This window comes from Morone saxatilis, unplaced genomic scaffold (genome assembly GCF_004916995.1).
Source record: "Morone saxatilis isolate NCDOM2014 unplaced genomic scaffold, NCSU_SB_2.0 Contig6, whole genome shotgun sequence".
Classification (NCBI taxonomy): domain Eukaryota; kingdom Metazoa; phylum Chordata; class Actinopteri; family Moronidae; genus Morone; species Morone saxatilis.
Window position 1 is genome coordinate 1,539,343 of NW_023340206.1, and position 13,798 is coordinate 1,553,140.

The 13,798-nt window shown below is 39.7% G+C and overlaps 2 protein-coding genes across 2 annotated transcripts in view; one reads left to right on the plus strand and one right to left on the minus strand.

The window, feature by feature from the left end:
- Window positions 1–4,279, minus strand: part of gpr180 (G protein-coupled receptor 180) — an 8,465-nt gene extending 4,186 nt beyond the window's left edge. The window contains exons 1-5 of the mRNA XM_035677871.1: window positions 4,053–4,279; window positions 2,553–2,696; window positions 2,313–2,407; window positions 1,660–1,765; window positions 224–404 (exon numbers count right to left, since the gene is read on the minus strand). Coding sequence (XP_035533764.1) covers window positions 224–404; window positions 1,660–1,765; window positions 2,313–2,407; window positions 2,553–2,696; window positions 4,053–4,191 — 665 coding nt within the window. The 5' untranslated portion in view covers window positions 4,192–4,279. The remainder of the gene's footprint in view (window positions 1–223; window positions 405–1,659; window positions 1,766–2,312; window positions 2,408–2,552; window positions 2,697–4,052) is intronic.
- A 599-nt stretch (window positions 4,280–4,878) lies between these two features.
- Window positions 4,879–11,712, plus strand: LOC118340079 (dTDP-D-glucose 4,6-dehydratase-like). The gene is made up of 12 exons (XM_035677937.1): window positions 4,879–5,100; window positions 5,589–5,655; window positions 5,973–6,041; window positions 6,154–6,244; window positions 6,360–6,508; window positions 6,596–6,694; window positions 6,939–6,998; window positions 7,273–7,316; window positions 8,409–8,574; window positions 8,688–8,743; window positions 9,250–9,347; window positions 9,561–11,712. Exons 1-12 carry the CDS (start codon window positions 5,054–5,056, stop codon window positions 9,653–9,655), a joined length of 1,041 nt encoding a protein of 346 aa, XP_035533830.1. The 5' UTR covers window positions 4,879–5,053; the 3' UTR covers window positions 9,656–11,712.
- Window positions 11,713–13,798: the final 2,086 nt, after the last annotated feature.

The following is a 13,798-nucleotide window of genomic DNA, read 5'->3' on the forward strand; positions in this document are numbered from 1 at the left end:
AGTAATGTTAGCTGGCTTGCAATGTCTTGTGTTGTTGCACTTGATTGGTGTTGTCAAGTTGTCAAGTAAGTAAGTAAAGTAATCATAAGTAATGTACAGCTGTCCATATTTACCACACTGGTATTGTACTCTGACACAAGCAAATCTTACGTAATGTTGCTTTATTAAATAAGTAGAATTTTTTTGAGGAAACTGAAGTCAAAGATTTTCCAAGACCCTCTACCTGGCTAAGTGGATGTAGTTGCAGAGAGCGGAGCAGCCCTGTAACGCCAGCGCTGTGGTCAGCACTTTGAGGACGGTGTGCATGGGCCCTCCTTTCCTCAGAGCCTGGTACAGAGGCTGGATGTAGATGCAGCAGGCTATAAAGTAGGCCAGCAGCAGGAGGAAGTAAAAACTCTGGAGACCTGGGAGAGAGAATAAAGGAAGGAAACATTTTGTTCCCACATGAAGGATGCAGTCATCTCTTTACAAATCAAAATATAAACTCAAGTTATAATAAAATTATAGTGATACATCTGTGCAGGGAAAGTATCAACATAACATCTGGTAAACCATTATGGGCTTTCTATCATTTAAATAGTTAACACAAACTTCTTTTGTAATAACTCCACACAAGCATCAAGCAGTCGAAGTGGATCATTCTATTTAGGTTGATAGAAGTGACTTCAAGCAGAGATTTGTGAGAGAGAAAGTTAATAATTGAATACAACAGACGTTAAAGTCAGAGATCATACTTAGATGTTGTGTACAATTTCTTAAAAGGTGCCATATGTAAGATTCTGAAGCATTTTATGTTTATGTTAATGTGTGAACAGGCTGTAACGTAACATTAAAAATGAGATCTTGTTTAGAACAGCCTGTGGACTGTTTTCTATGTAAAGGTTCTGGCGTTTATCCGCTAATGTCAACAAACCCACAACAACAGAGTCAAAGTCAAAGCTAGCATAACCGCAAAGCTCGCCAAAGATATTGTGATACTGTGGTTTTAGCCGGCTAATGTTTGCTTGCATACTAACGCGGACAAACTGCTAGCTAACATAGTGAAATCGAGTTGGCTTGCCGTTTGCGGGTTAATTTGTCGGTGCTGGATAACGTTATTCAGCGTGGCTGGGTTAGAGCTGGCTGGCTAACCTGGCTTGGTTGCTTGCTAATGTTATTGCTGGCAAAATATGAGTCGATATCTTAGTTGGCTAACATGGACTCGCAAATGACTTCCAAGCTAACGTGATCTATGATACTAACTTATGTATTATGACAAACAGTGTTGATTTCGGCCAACAATAAATGATGTAACGGTACAAAATCAACGACTACTAGCCAAGAGCGATGGAAGGCAAGCGCATCCAACTAGCTAACTAAGCTAAGATGGGGTTACCGGCTGGCTGTGTCATGTTGCTTCATGGTGTTGGCTGATGGGATGATTTGTAAACGGCAAACTAGTGTGGACAATGTTCCGAATTAAATATAGGAACATTGCATATATTAACATTATTCTAAAAATGATTGTTATGAAATTAAAGTTGTTTTCCAGCGTTCAGTCTAGTGTGTGTCACTTTTGGGTGATGCCCAGGAGGATGCTCGTATAAGTATAGTAAGCTAATGTCCTGATATCCAGCCAATCAGCTGCTGTGAATCCTGGGAATATTCGGGAAGTCTGACCTGCCTCCTCCGCGCTATAGTGCTCCAGAGGATTTCCAGCTGAGTCGGCGTTGAACAGCAAGACAGTAAAACTGAGATCAGCGTGAGAAGGGATCACCGCACTTTCCTGGAGAGACAGACAGGAAACAGAAAGAGGAGAGGGAAACAAGGAGGGAAACTTAGTGTGATGAACTTCCAGTACCAGTCTCAGTACCAGTTTTCCAAGGCCCTGATGGACGCCTTATTTTTTTCCCATCCATGCTCTGCTCCTCATTGGCTACTCGTAACCTCATTCAGTTAGGTTAGCTTTCATTCTTTAGCTTGGTCTGTAAAAAGTGATTGTCGGACCAGTGACGCTACCCACCCATTTCATTAATGCTTCACCATCGCAGCTCTTTTCATCGGGCTGTTTATTATTTAGGTAACTGAAATTAAAAGTAAAAACTGGGCTTGAGAAAAAAACAAACACTAACTAAACGATATCATAGTTCTTCTGAAGCCTTTGAGTGTGCGTTTTGGCCGGTCATGCTATTAAAAAAAAGATCTCTAATAAATCCCTTAAACTGAATAAAACCAATCCAAAACAAAATATTTACAATAAAAAAATCTAACACTAAATATGAGCAAACTCACCTCTCAAAACTAACCTAAAAACTAAAAGCAACTGCTGTTACCTGACACGTGTATCTGTCAGCATACAGGGCCTGCCAGGCTGTGGGCGAGGACTGACGAGGGATCGTCTGGTTGTGTTCTTCTTGACTGAGAGAAACTAAAGCAGGGGGAGGAAGAGGACGAACGCGGTGAGATGAGGTGACAGTGTGGAGGAAGGAGAGCAGAGGAATAAATCAATACAGCTGCGACACATCCACCATATCAGAGCTCAGCACTCTGTATAAGTGAACCCTGGTCCTTACTGGTGAACTGAGCTCTGGAGAGCCTTTCGGAGCAGCTGAGGTTGTCCAGGTCTGAGTCCATATCCTGATAAAGCAGCAATCTGGACTCCTTCTCGGTAGCCAGAGCGGAGTTGTCCAGCCTGCACACCAGCAGACCATTAGCACCTACGGGCGAGAGAGAGACAGGATGAATGAGCAATCGGGAAAGTGACACGTTTTATTCGACTTAAGAAAGACTCTCTCTCTCTCTGAAATTATCAAAAAACATGAAGTGGCACCGGTATGAGCTCTACACTACGTCCGACAGACACCTACACACACAGAATCAATCACAGAGAGAGCCAACTTTTCAGACCCTCTTGGCAACGTTATTTCTAAAAAGTGACTAGTGACAAATTTAGCAACTTATTCAAATGGCGAGAAATATATTCAAACATATTATATTGCTCTTCTGCCGGGGTCTCTCCCTCTCCTCTTGGGCCATGCAGGCAGTCAGTGCATGTGGTGGCATGTTTGACCTCTCTCACTCTTTCTCTCCGGATCAGAGTGTTCTTATGGCTTGTATGCAAATAGTTTCTTTGAGCTTGTAAATATTTAAAGTTTGTTTGTTCTTCTCCCTCTCTTTTTGATTTTTTTTAACTTTTCTACTGCTACTACTAATGAAATATACAATGTTCCTGTTGTGTGATTATTTAGATCAATAAGTCAGTGAGTGAATTACTGAAATAATAATGAAAACCAATTGTGGCCAAACATCTAGGGTAATTTATTTATTTTTTATTAAGATAAGTGCAGGGAACAACTAGCAGAACATCTATGGTGGACCAGAGTGAGTCAACAAAGTGATGCAAGTTACACAAATAAAGTTAAATAAACTACATTCATTAATTGTTTAAATTATTTTTAACTATGTCTGGTTCCAGGTTCCTTAAATGTGATGACTTGCTGTGTTTCTCTCTTATGTATCATCGTAAAATTCATATTTGTTTTACATTAGAAGACCAGGTTTGACTAAAAAACTATTTGTGATGTCACAAAGTATGCTCGTAGGCCCCGCCTCTTAAATCAGATTTTCATTGAGCACAGAGAAACTTTCCGCTCTCAGCAGATTAAATGTGAAAACATCCTTCTAGTNNCATACATCATTCTACACAGTGAAGATCAAACATCACACTGTAGGAAAAAGAAGAAACTTTTTTTTTTTTTTGACTGGAGGGGGACTTTAAGTGTTCTGGAGCATTGCTACTGAAGCACTCACAGAAAGTCACCCTAAATGTGATAATGCTTAATAATAAGACATACTCTGATGATGCTGGAATATCTAGCTCAATATCAAATAAAGTGGTGACATACTAGTTACACCAATCTGTTAGCCAATAGCAAATTAAAAAAAGCAAGAAGAAGAAAAACAGTGAACTGAATCAACACGCCATCATGCCACGTTAGTATTAATGCTGAATTGAAGCTAACCCTGTCACTGCTGAAATGACACGTTAGCAACATCAGCATCGTTAACGTTACCTTGGTACATGAATTTAGTGATGAACTGGCCATTCTGCTGTCTCGCTACTTCGCTCTTAAAAAGTCCCGTCACGGTTTTCCCAAAAGCCTCCGAACTGAGAAGAACCACAGCTACAAACGCGGCTAATAGATACGACATTTTCTCCTTACGCTTTTTTAACGTTATCGACAAATAAACGTTAGCTGAGCAATTCAATGAGCCACGAAGCCAGAAGTAAACCAGCTGCGTCAAGTCATCCACAGTCACCCTGGATGAGACCGGAAGTTGGGTGTTTCTGTCCTCAAGTAAAAGCTCGCATCTAATTTTCTCACACAAAGTAGAGCTAAACAGATTTATGGTATACAGACCAGTGACGCAAAAACATCAAGACTCACTCATTGGGATTTTATATTAAATTATGGATTAAACTAAAGCTGTAATGCATTGTAAAATCCATAACACTGAATTGTGTAACAGTAGTTTATTTCCTGAGAGTACGGTTTAGTTGTTTAGTATATGTAAGGTTTTAAACAGTAATGTGACTTGACTAAACAAAAACTATGTAAACATTCGAAAAGCAAGTATAAAGATAGTAAATATATTTTAATGTAATCACTCTTATTTTGAAAATCAGTTCCGGACGTTACATATTTCTTGTAGCTCACTTGACACTGTTGTCCAGCCTTGTGGGCAGGGCTGACAGTTTGATTGATTTGGGATTCACGCAATCAAACAGCGCATATTCGCGCCGCCAGGTAAAATAACCAATCAGAGAGCAGAAACCAGGCTACATGCCATAAACGTCCCACCCATTTTCAACGTGTCAACACTGCCGTAAACCGACCGGAGACTGTCGCACATTACACAATGCACCTACTGTACTACAGGAAATAGAGAACTTCTGTACCTGTGCTCCCAGTTAGCTAGCAGGCTGAATAACGGGAAATACAAACGATAACGATGCTGTTATTATGTCTGTAGGAGAGTTTAATGGGAACTGACAGCTGACGGTGAGCAGAGGATGGACTGCAGCAGGACTGTTCTGGTGACTGGAGGCTCTGGATTCATGTGAGTTCAAGTAGTGAGTTCATATTTAGAAGAAGGATAGGACTGAAAGTTATCCATTTTCGGCTCATCGTTTAGTTTCTCAAGGCAACGAACTGTGACCTCCCTCACTCTTCAGTCACTAACGTTACACTAACGTTACACTCAGACACCTAAAACCAACGAATACAGTTCATACTGAAATATAAACATGTAAAACCTAGCTCACTGGATAACTATCATTTGTTTTATCGAAACTCTACAGCGACATTACAGGTGATAATATTATAGTAATAAATAGTAATAATTATAGTGATTAGCAGGGGCCATGGATATTAGTTCTTGGATTTAAAGGCTTTTTTAAAAATGATTCTGTATCCAGTGTGCACATCACATTAGTTAGTGAAATAGTGATACTTAGTTGGCTGATTTTTTTTAATCTGTTTTGGCACAAACATCAGAGCAATGTGGGAGTCTTATGTGTTTCTCCCCCTCCTCATCTCTCTCTCCAGTGGCTCCCATCTTGTGTGTTCCCTGGTCCACAGACACCCAGACTGGAGAATTATTAACCTGGATAATGTAAGTCTCCACTCTCGTTTTTTTCCTCACTCCAGTTCCTTGCAAATATAAAAATTCTGGGCAAGCTTATCTCTGAGTGAGTTGACCTCATGTTGACATCCTAAGTGTGTTGTATGTACCATCAGGCGACCTGGTGGGTTTTAAGAGGATTTATACATCGAGATAATTTCTATAAAATCCAGACCAGGCCTCTATTCGAGACCTGCGTTTATTTGTCAAAACGTGTAGCCACGCCAGGCTTTTAAAAGAAACCTGCGTCTATTAGGGACCCTGCTTTTATTGGAAGTTTTACAGTATTTCTCACTGATCTCCTCCAGTTGGATTACTGCTGCAGCCCCAAGAGTCTGGAGAGTGTCGAAGACAGAGCGAACTACACCTTTATCAGAGTGAGAGCTGCTGACATCAGTGTTGTTAAACTAGAAAGATTTGGTCCTTTATCTTAAATATGAAAAATCTACGATCTAGCAATCTGACTATTTAAATCTACTTCTTCAACAGGGAGATGTGTGTAACTCGCGGCTGGTAAATCACATTTTCAACTCAGAAAGCATTGATGTAATCTTCCACCTGGCAGCCAGAACACACGTCGGTGAGCAGCGGTTGTTCAAGTCTGTTCGTTAAAATCTTTACCCCATTCACCTGTAGTGTCTCACCTTAAGAAACAGTGTTATGATTTTATGGTCTTTTTCTCTTCCCTCGCTCAGAGACGTCATTTGAAAGTCCGGCTAGTTTCCAGCGTGTCAACATCGATGGAACCAGAGTGTTATTGGGAGCCGCCCATCAGGCCCGACACCAGCCGCAGTGCTTCATCTACGTCAGCACCGATGAAGTGTACGGAGCCAGTCTGGACGAGGTCAGTGAACGGCGAATCTGTTGACGGGGGGGGGGGTTGGCTTTTTGAGTCATTTACTGACGGGTTTTGGGTGTTGGTTCTCTGCAGGTGTTTGATGAGAGCAGTCCAGTGAGGCCCTCCAACCCATATTCTGCCACTAAAGCAGCAGCGGAGTTCCTGGTCAGGTCCTACTGGGATGAATATAAGGTACACACACCACACAGGCAGGGAGGTAGCTTCTAAATGACACAAATGAACAGGTTTTTATTTAGTTCTTGGCTTTTTACTGTGTTAAAGAATGTTTTTTTAACGATAACTGCCCAACATTCCCTAGTTTCAGCTTCTAAGTTGTAAGAATTTGCCTCTTTTCTCAGTCTTATGTGACAGTGAATTCTTAATTTCCTTCTGGCTATCTGTATGTTTAAACAGTGCAGTGTTTTTCTCCTACCAGTTTCCCATCATCATCACCAGGAGCAACAACATCTACGGGCCCAGGCAGTACACTGAGAAGGTACCGCACCTCACTGACAACACTTGACTTTAATCATTGCTCCATTTGTATAATTATAACACAATAGAATAATAACAAGATATCTGTTCAAGCTTTTAATTTTTTTGACACATTTTACGGTTGTACAAAAAGTGTCCTTACCTGGTTTTGTTCTGTTCTAAATGCTCCAGATAAACAAGAACGATCTTTCACTTTTCACGTTTAAACTCAACACATCTTACAGTGACGAAGATATTGACTTTTAAAAGCAGCAACCATCTTCTTGATCTTTCAGGTCATTCCAAGGTTTCTCACCCTCTTGCAAATGAACAAGAAATGGTAGGTTTGTTTGAACTTTAGAATAAGTACAAGGTTTTACTGGTTGTATCTATGGAGGGTTTTTAGGGCTGAAATTAAATATATAAATGCATAAATAATGATATATTTAAATGCTTATATAAATGAATAAATATGTAATTATATAATAAAAGCTTAAACTAGAAAATTCCTGAAGAAATTTTGAGTGGCTGCCTGGACTCGGCCTGTGTCTGCTTAGGGGCAGCTGACATTTGTGGCCTTTGAGACGAGCAGGTTACCAAAGTTCTAGTTTGGTTTGACAAATGTTTGTGTCTTCTCTCTACAACTCTGAGGGTGGATTGATTGCTCGGAACCACACTTTCTAAGCTGCTGGAGCATTTCTTCCAATACACAACCCATTTCATTCTTTTCGTACGCGCCTTGTTGATTTTGTGGCGACTTTATCGGCACAAACCGGCTTTTTGGCGAAGACCTGCTTTACGAAAAGCTCATAGCCACTACATTGTCCCGCGTCGAGCCGGCACGTTTTTGCATTACCCCTCCTTTTTTTTGTGTGTATGTGTGCGGACCACAACACTGTGGCGAGCGATAGTCTCGGACCCGAAAAACCGGACACGGAAGAATAAAAGTATTGGGAATAATAGCATTGCTTTCAGGCACACTCAATAAATTAATGAATTGCAGTAATGATGATGACTTTAATTGCTAAATACAATATTTGATATATAAGTAAAAATGAAACAAATGTATACATAATTATATAAGTAAATGCTAAATTGTCACCATAAATCAATCACAAATTAAATGAGACATTAATTTATTTACTTATCAATGTATTCACACATTTATTTATCTGTTCATACTTTTATAACTAGATAAATGCGTGAATAAATGAGTTAAGAAATGAAGCGACAACAGATGCAGATTAGCTGTTAGCAAACTCTGGTGCAATTACTTTTAATTATGCAGTGACCCTGAAAAAAAATCTTGTATATATAAAAATATACAAATATGTAATAACAACAGTAGTATTTGTTTGATTTAATACATTAAGAGAAAAGCAGAGTGAAGCTACATTCTAACCTGGGTTTCTGTTTCTCCTCTCTGCCACAGCACCATCCAGGGAACCCTCCCTAAATCCCGCCATTTCCTGTTTGTCGATGACGCTGTCAGCGCCTTTCTGCTGGTTCTAGAGAAAGGGACTGTGGGAGAAATCTACAATATTGGAACAGGCTGCGAGATTCCCATCATGCAACTGGCCAGGGAACTTGTCAAGATGGTGGGTTCAGGAACCGTTCTCCTAATTCAAACGTATAGCGGTACATGTACAAATACGTTACAAGTGTCAGATACAGTGATTGTAAAGATGTATTAATCTGTGTTTTTTTTTAGGTCAAGAATGTGCCAGACTCTGAGGTGAATGATTGGCTCGAGTTTGTGCCCGACAGGTGAGTCACCAGTGCAGAAATCAAGTATTACAACCATAAAGAGTGGTTACAAAGTCACTCTACAGTGTGTTAATGTGTCTTAATGTAGCTATATTTAGGCTTCAAATCAATATTTTGGTAGGAATTGAACAAAATTTGCTGTGCACTCAATATGGGAAAAGTTCTGCGCTCTCGTGGCCTAAAAGTTGCGGGTTTTCATCATATGAAAACCTGAAGAGCTTTAGAAGCTTAATACAGTATATGCAGAGGTACTAGCTGTTGTATACCGAGGCAACCTCCCAGCACGAGTCGACCCAAGATCCAATTATAAAAATGTGAAAATGTCTTATTTTGGTGAGTAACTGTTAATATAGTATATAACAATATAATTATCTCCACAAGTCCCTACCTAGGCCAATTGGAAAAGTCATACATTTGTTTCATGAAGCTGTCAGGACCGTGAGCTGATGTCCATAACAACATGAGACACATCTGAAATCTCAAAACCACTGACCTCTGCTCTGTAGGCCACGTGTCGACCTGCGCTACCCCATCAGCTGTGAGAAGCTGCAGCAGCTGGGCTGGAGAGCTCAGGTGTCCTGGGCTGAAGGCATTCGACAGACTGGTACAGTAACACACACACACACACACACACACCACAGGCCTCTAGATTGAAAAAAATATCTATAGCGAGGAGACAGGGTCAGTACATTAAAGCCCTGATCCACAAAAGGAGTACATTTTAGCTCAAACTGTCTAAATATAGATGGAAGCAGATGAAGAGATGGTTCCCTCTGTATAATGTGTGCAATTAATTCCTGTGTTTTGTGTCTTTTAGTAAAATGGTACCAAGACAACCCAGACTTCTGGTCAGACACGAGCGAGGACCAAGGACAGATCAGAGGCAAGCTCGAAAAAGCGACCAACAAATGAGCGGGCTCAGCTGTGCCCTGCTGCTCGACTGACAGGACGCTGAGTGAACAAAGACACAGAGTAGTGACTTTAATTATTTCACATGATATTTGTGTAAAAGAGGCAATTATGGCTGATTTACAGCTCACACATGAGGACAGTTTATTATTAGGGGCCGGGCAGCTCTGCTCTTCTTCTTCCAATGAGGAAATCCGCCTTTCCATGCATGAAAATAAACACAATTTTGCACATAGGTTCAGTCTTATGCCAAGTTTTCTCAACTGGGCTATTCATCCAACGGTGGCGCTAAAGCAACCATCTAAAGTTTACATTTTTGATAATTCATATCAGTCATATGTGCTAAAACAGAAATGTTCAGATGCTCTCACTTAGTTTTTCTAAATATTAAGTACTAACATATTTAAATATAGTGTGGTAAATTTTAGAATCTCAAAAGCTGAATTTTTGACACTATTTTAAATGTAGATTATTGCAGTCAGTGGAAATAGAGCATCTTTAAACTTCAGTTTATCACAGTAAATCAAGATAAAATAATAACAGACACTGCTGACAGACACAACTTTTAATAATAAATTTGGTTCCATGTCATTCCTCAAAATGCCTGGCCCCCGACTGACTGCTACGCAGCTATAATTCTGTTTCTGTCTCTAAATGATTGTGGACCAACAGGCCCTGAAGTGCCAGACAACAAGAAGGCAGAGCCTTCCTTCAACCAAAGCCAAGATTCACCTAGAAATCAATGCACTTTATCTTGACACTATGGAAGCCCATTTCCGCCAATGTGACGAGAAAAGAAAAAAAAAAAGATTCTGTGAGTCATAATGAAGCTTTTTCTTTAGCATTTCAAAATAATTTGAAACTTTATCAATGTTTTGACTTAGAATCTCAAAATAAGGAAGTTTGAGGTCCTCTGCTAGACTTGCTATCCCCGCGACCCGATCCCGGTAAGTGAATGAAGATGAGATGAGATCTCAAAATAATGAAAAAATCTAAATATTGAGATTCTCATTTTGAGATACTAAGACAATATTTTGTGAAAGTAAAAGGTAAATTATAATGAATTACAGAATCCTTTTTTTCCCCGTCACATTGGCGGAAATGGGCTTCCATATGATATTAATTACTGATTCAGCTAATGTTTACAAGTGGTCTTATTTTGCTCCACTTGGGCTTTTATGCACAATGTTTAGATGTTTAAGTCTGAAATACACACTAATGAAGTATGTAAAAATCTGAAAGCTCCATTAAACAATTAACCAACGCGTAATAAGTTACCCTAGGACCCTATTATCTCGCAAAATTTGGATAGCATGTTTCCGTTGTATTCATAAGAGACCGAAATAGGAAAGGCTACAACAATTGAAACGCAGTGCCCTTTTTAGCTCTGTGCTCCAACAGGTTTAGCAAGCCTCAGTCAACTACATACTATGTGCTAGGTACCCAAATTTTTATCAAAATAGGCCCACTGGGAGTTGAAATATGTCCACTCTGGTTGAAATGGCCATTTTGTATTTTGAAAATGTCAGAAATGGATTCAGCATCCCCAATAACCGCCAAAACCACTCCCATATTGTCCAAATAGGCGATTATGCTATTTAATGCTAATTATGCAAATTGCCCAACATATGCATATGTTGACATTTGTGTACTTCCACAAGTTCCAGAGTTTATGTGCAATTGTTGGCGTTGTGACTGATCTTTTTAAAAATCTTCTCATTTAGCTGCCGTGTTTCCTTCATTGTTCTAATTTAACAGGTAGCTCATAAATCAAATTATGATGGTGGTAGACTGAAAACATGAAATACACATGTATTACATTTACATACACTCAAATACAAGGTTACTCCTGCTCCTGTTAACCTTTTACAGCATAACCATTCTGATGAGTTTTAAAATACTTTGATTTTGTTAGAGTAGCCTTATAATAAAAGGATGAGAAGGGAACTGTAGCTAGCTTAAAGTCCATTCACCTCGTGTTTTATACACATTCTAAAGAGATATTTTCATACGATTGTGTAGAATGCATTAAACTGAAAATAAAGTGATTTCATATTTGACACTGTTTCTGCTTGTCTACACTTTTTAAAGGTCACACATACACAGAGTAAGACAGATTAAAACACTGATTTCATTTGCAAATTCAAACCTTTATTTGTGGTAAAATCAGAATAGATGCACTTTTTTTCCTTTTCTTCGTGCAGTGCTCCTCTTCGTGCACAACTGCTAAACTAATACATAAAGCAAATACTAACTACCAGGCTGGAGGTGCTGCGTGTCCACATTCAGGGGTCTGGCCAGTCAGTAATGGCAACAACACTGGGCTTCATTTCATATTAACTCAGTCACTAAACAGCAATCATTCCTAAATATGCCTACACACTTTTTTTGTAATAACCCTCTTAAGTTTATTGAATCGCATTTTGGGAAATATTTATTTTTATAAAGCTTAATACTAAAGCTTAGATATTTTAACAAAGTGACCTTGACCAAAAGACAGTAAACAAAAACACTGGCCACTTGAATGGGGTTGAATGTCCATTGGTATGATGTGAAAAATTTTATTTTCTTGGGGGTAGTGTTGAGCTTATTTAATGTTTAAAGGATGCAACGTGTAGCGGATTGTCTCTTAAGAATATGTCACCGTAAGAAGCGTGATTACATGAAGAATGCAAAAAGGGTCCAAATCAAACTTCACTATGCTGCTCCAGATACCTGGCATGTCAGAAATCCAAATACACCAAGATTCCCTGTGTAAGGCCAACAAAGCAAGGCTAGGATCCCCTGGAGCTTTTTCACCAGTCTTTCCGGGGAAGTTGCCCAGATGGCAAAAAATTACTTCAATTAAACCAATCTCCGCAACCTTGCAACTATGCCGCAAATCTGATCAATCACTGTTGGCTTTTCCGATGAGTTTCACCAATCACAGCGAATCCCGTAATTTTCACTTTCTCCTGCCAATTTCATTGCCAAAAACAAAGGCCTAAGGAAACACGCCACCAGTGATCGGCCCAATCTTTCTTTAGAAATCAGGTACGCAACAATCCCCCCCCCAAAAGCCTGCGACAATCTTGGCCGAGACTGCTTCACTCAGGTGAAAAGGTGCCGATTATCCCGTACTCTTTGGCTTTCATGGTCAATATCGCAATACTCAAGTGCATCAATATTTTCATACACCCCCAAATAGCTGTTGCCATGACGCCACAGACGTGTAAGCACGACAGCAACTGTGACATATTACGAGAAACATTCCTACAACGGGTTTACCTTTAAAGTCACATTGCGACTCAGTATCAGATCCACAAACCTGTTTGCTGCGACAGTTCCATTGCCAATTATGGGGGATGATCAAACCGTAAACAGCCATTTTTAATTGGCAACAAAATTGTTGAGACAATACCACATATATGCCAAGGTTCTTGCGATTAAAAATAAATGTAAACGTCAACGATCAAAGACATTTTGGGTAAAAAAAAGAAACATGCAGTACAAGAAAACAAGCTGTCCAGAATCTCTCCAAGTCTGTATTGATTGTTGTTTTTATTTAACTTTTTCATTTGAGGTGCTTTACACTTTTTTCCTTCCCGGTAATACCTTGTTGTGAATGGTCTGGCAAAGTGGTGATCTCTTTAAAGTCTTCATAACACAAGAATTAACTGTGTCTCTTATTGCATATGTTGTTGTGATTCTTGCATATTTTCAGGCGTCAGTGTGTTGGCATGCTCATTTGGGGGGAGGGCTGTTCTGGCCAATGTCGCAGAAATGGGGAAAAAGGACCACCTGAGGATGTCTGGTCTAGGTGGTCTTTAATGAGTCTCTCTATCTGTCTCTTGCATGAGAATATGATATTGCAGCTGTTCTGATAGCACTTGTGTATTTTTACTGGTAGGTCACTTAGGCACAGACATTTCTGCAGTGGTATACGTGGCACAACAAAATTCTGTGTCCAGACAAGCAGTGGCCTCAATGGACCAGAATGCAATGCCAAATCCCAGCAAAGCCAATGACATCATAGATATGGTACACCGGACTTTATCAATGACTATTACTGCCTTTTGTATGCAGAGACACTTAACTTTGCGACAGAAGTTGTGAGTTGCTGATTCTGAAGACGAAGAGATAAACACTTGTGACGTGATGTGTTAC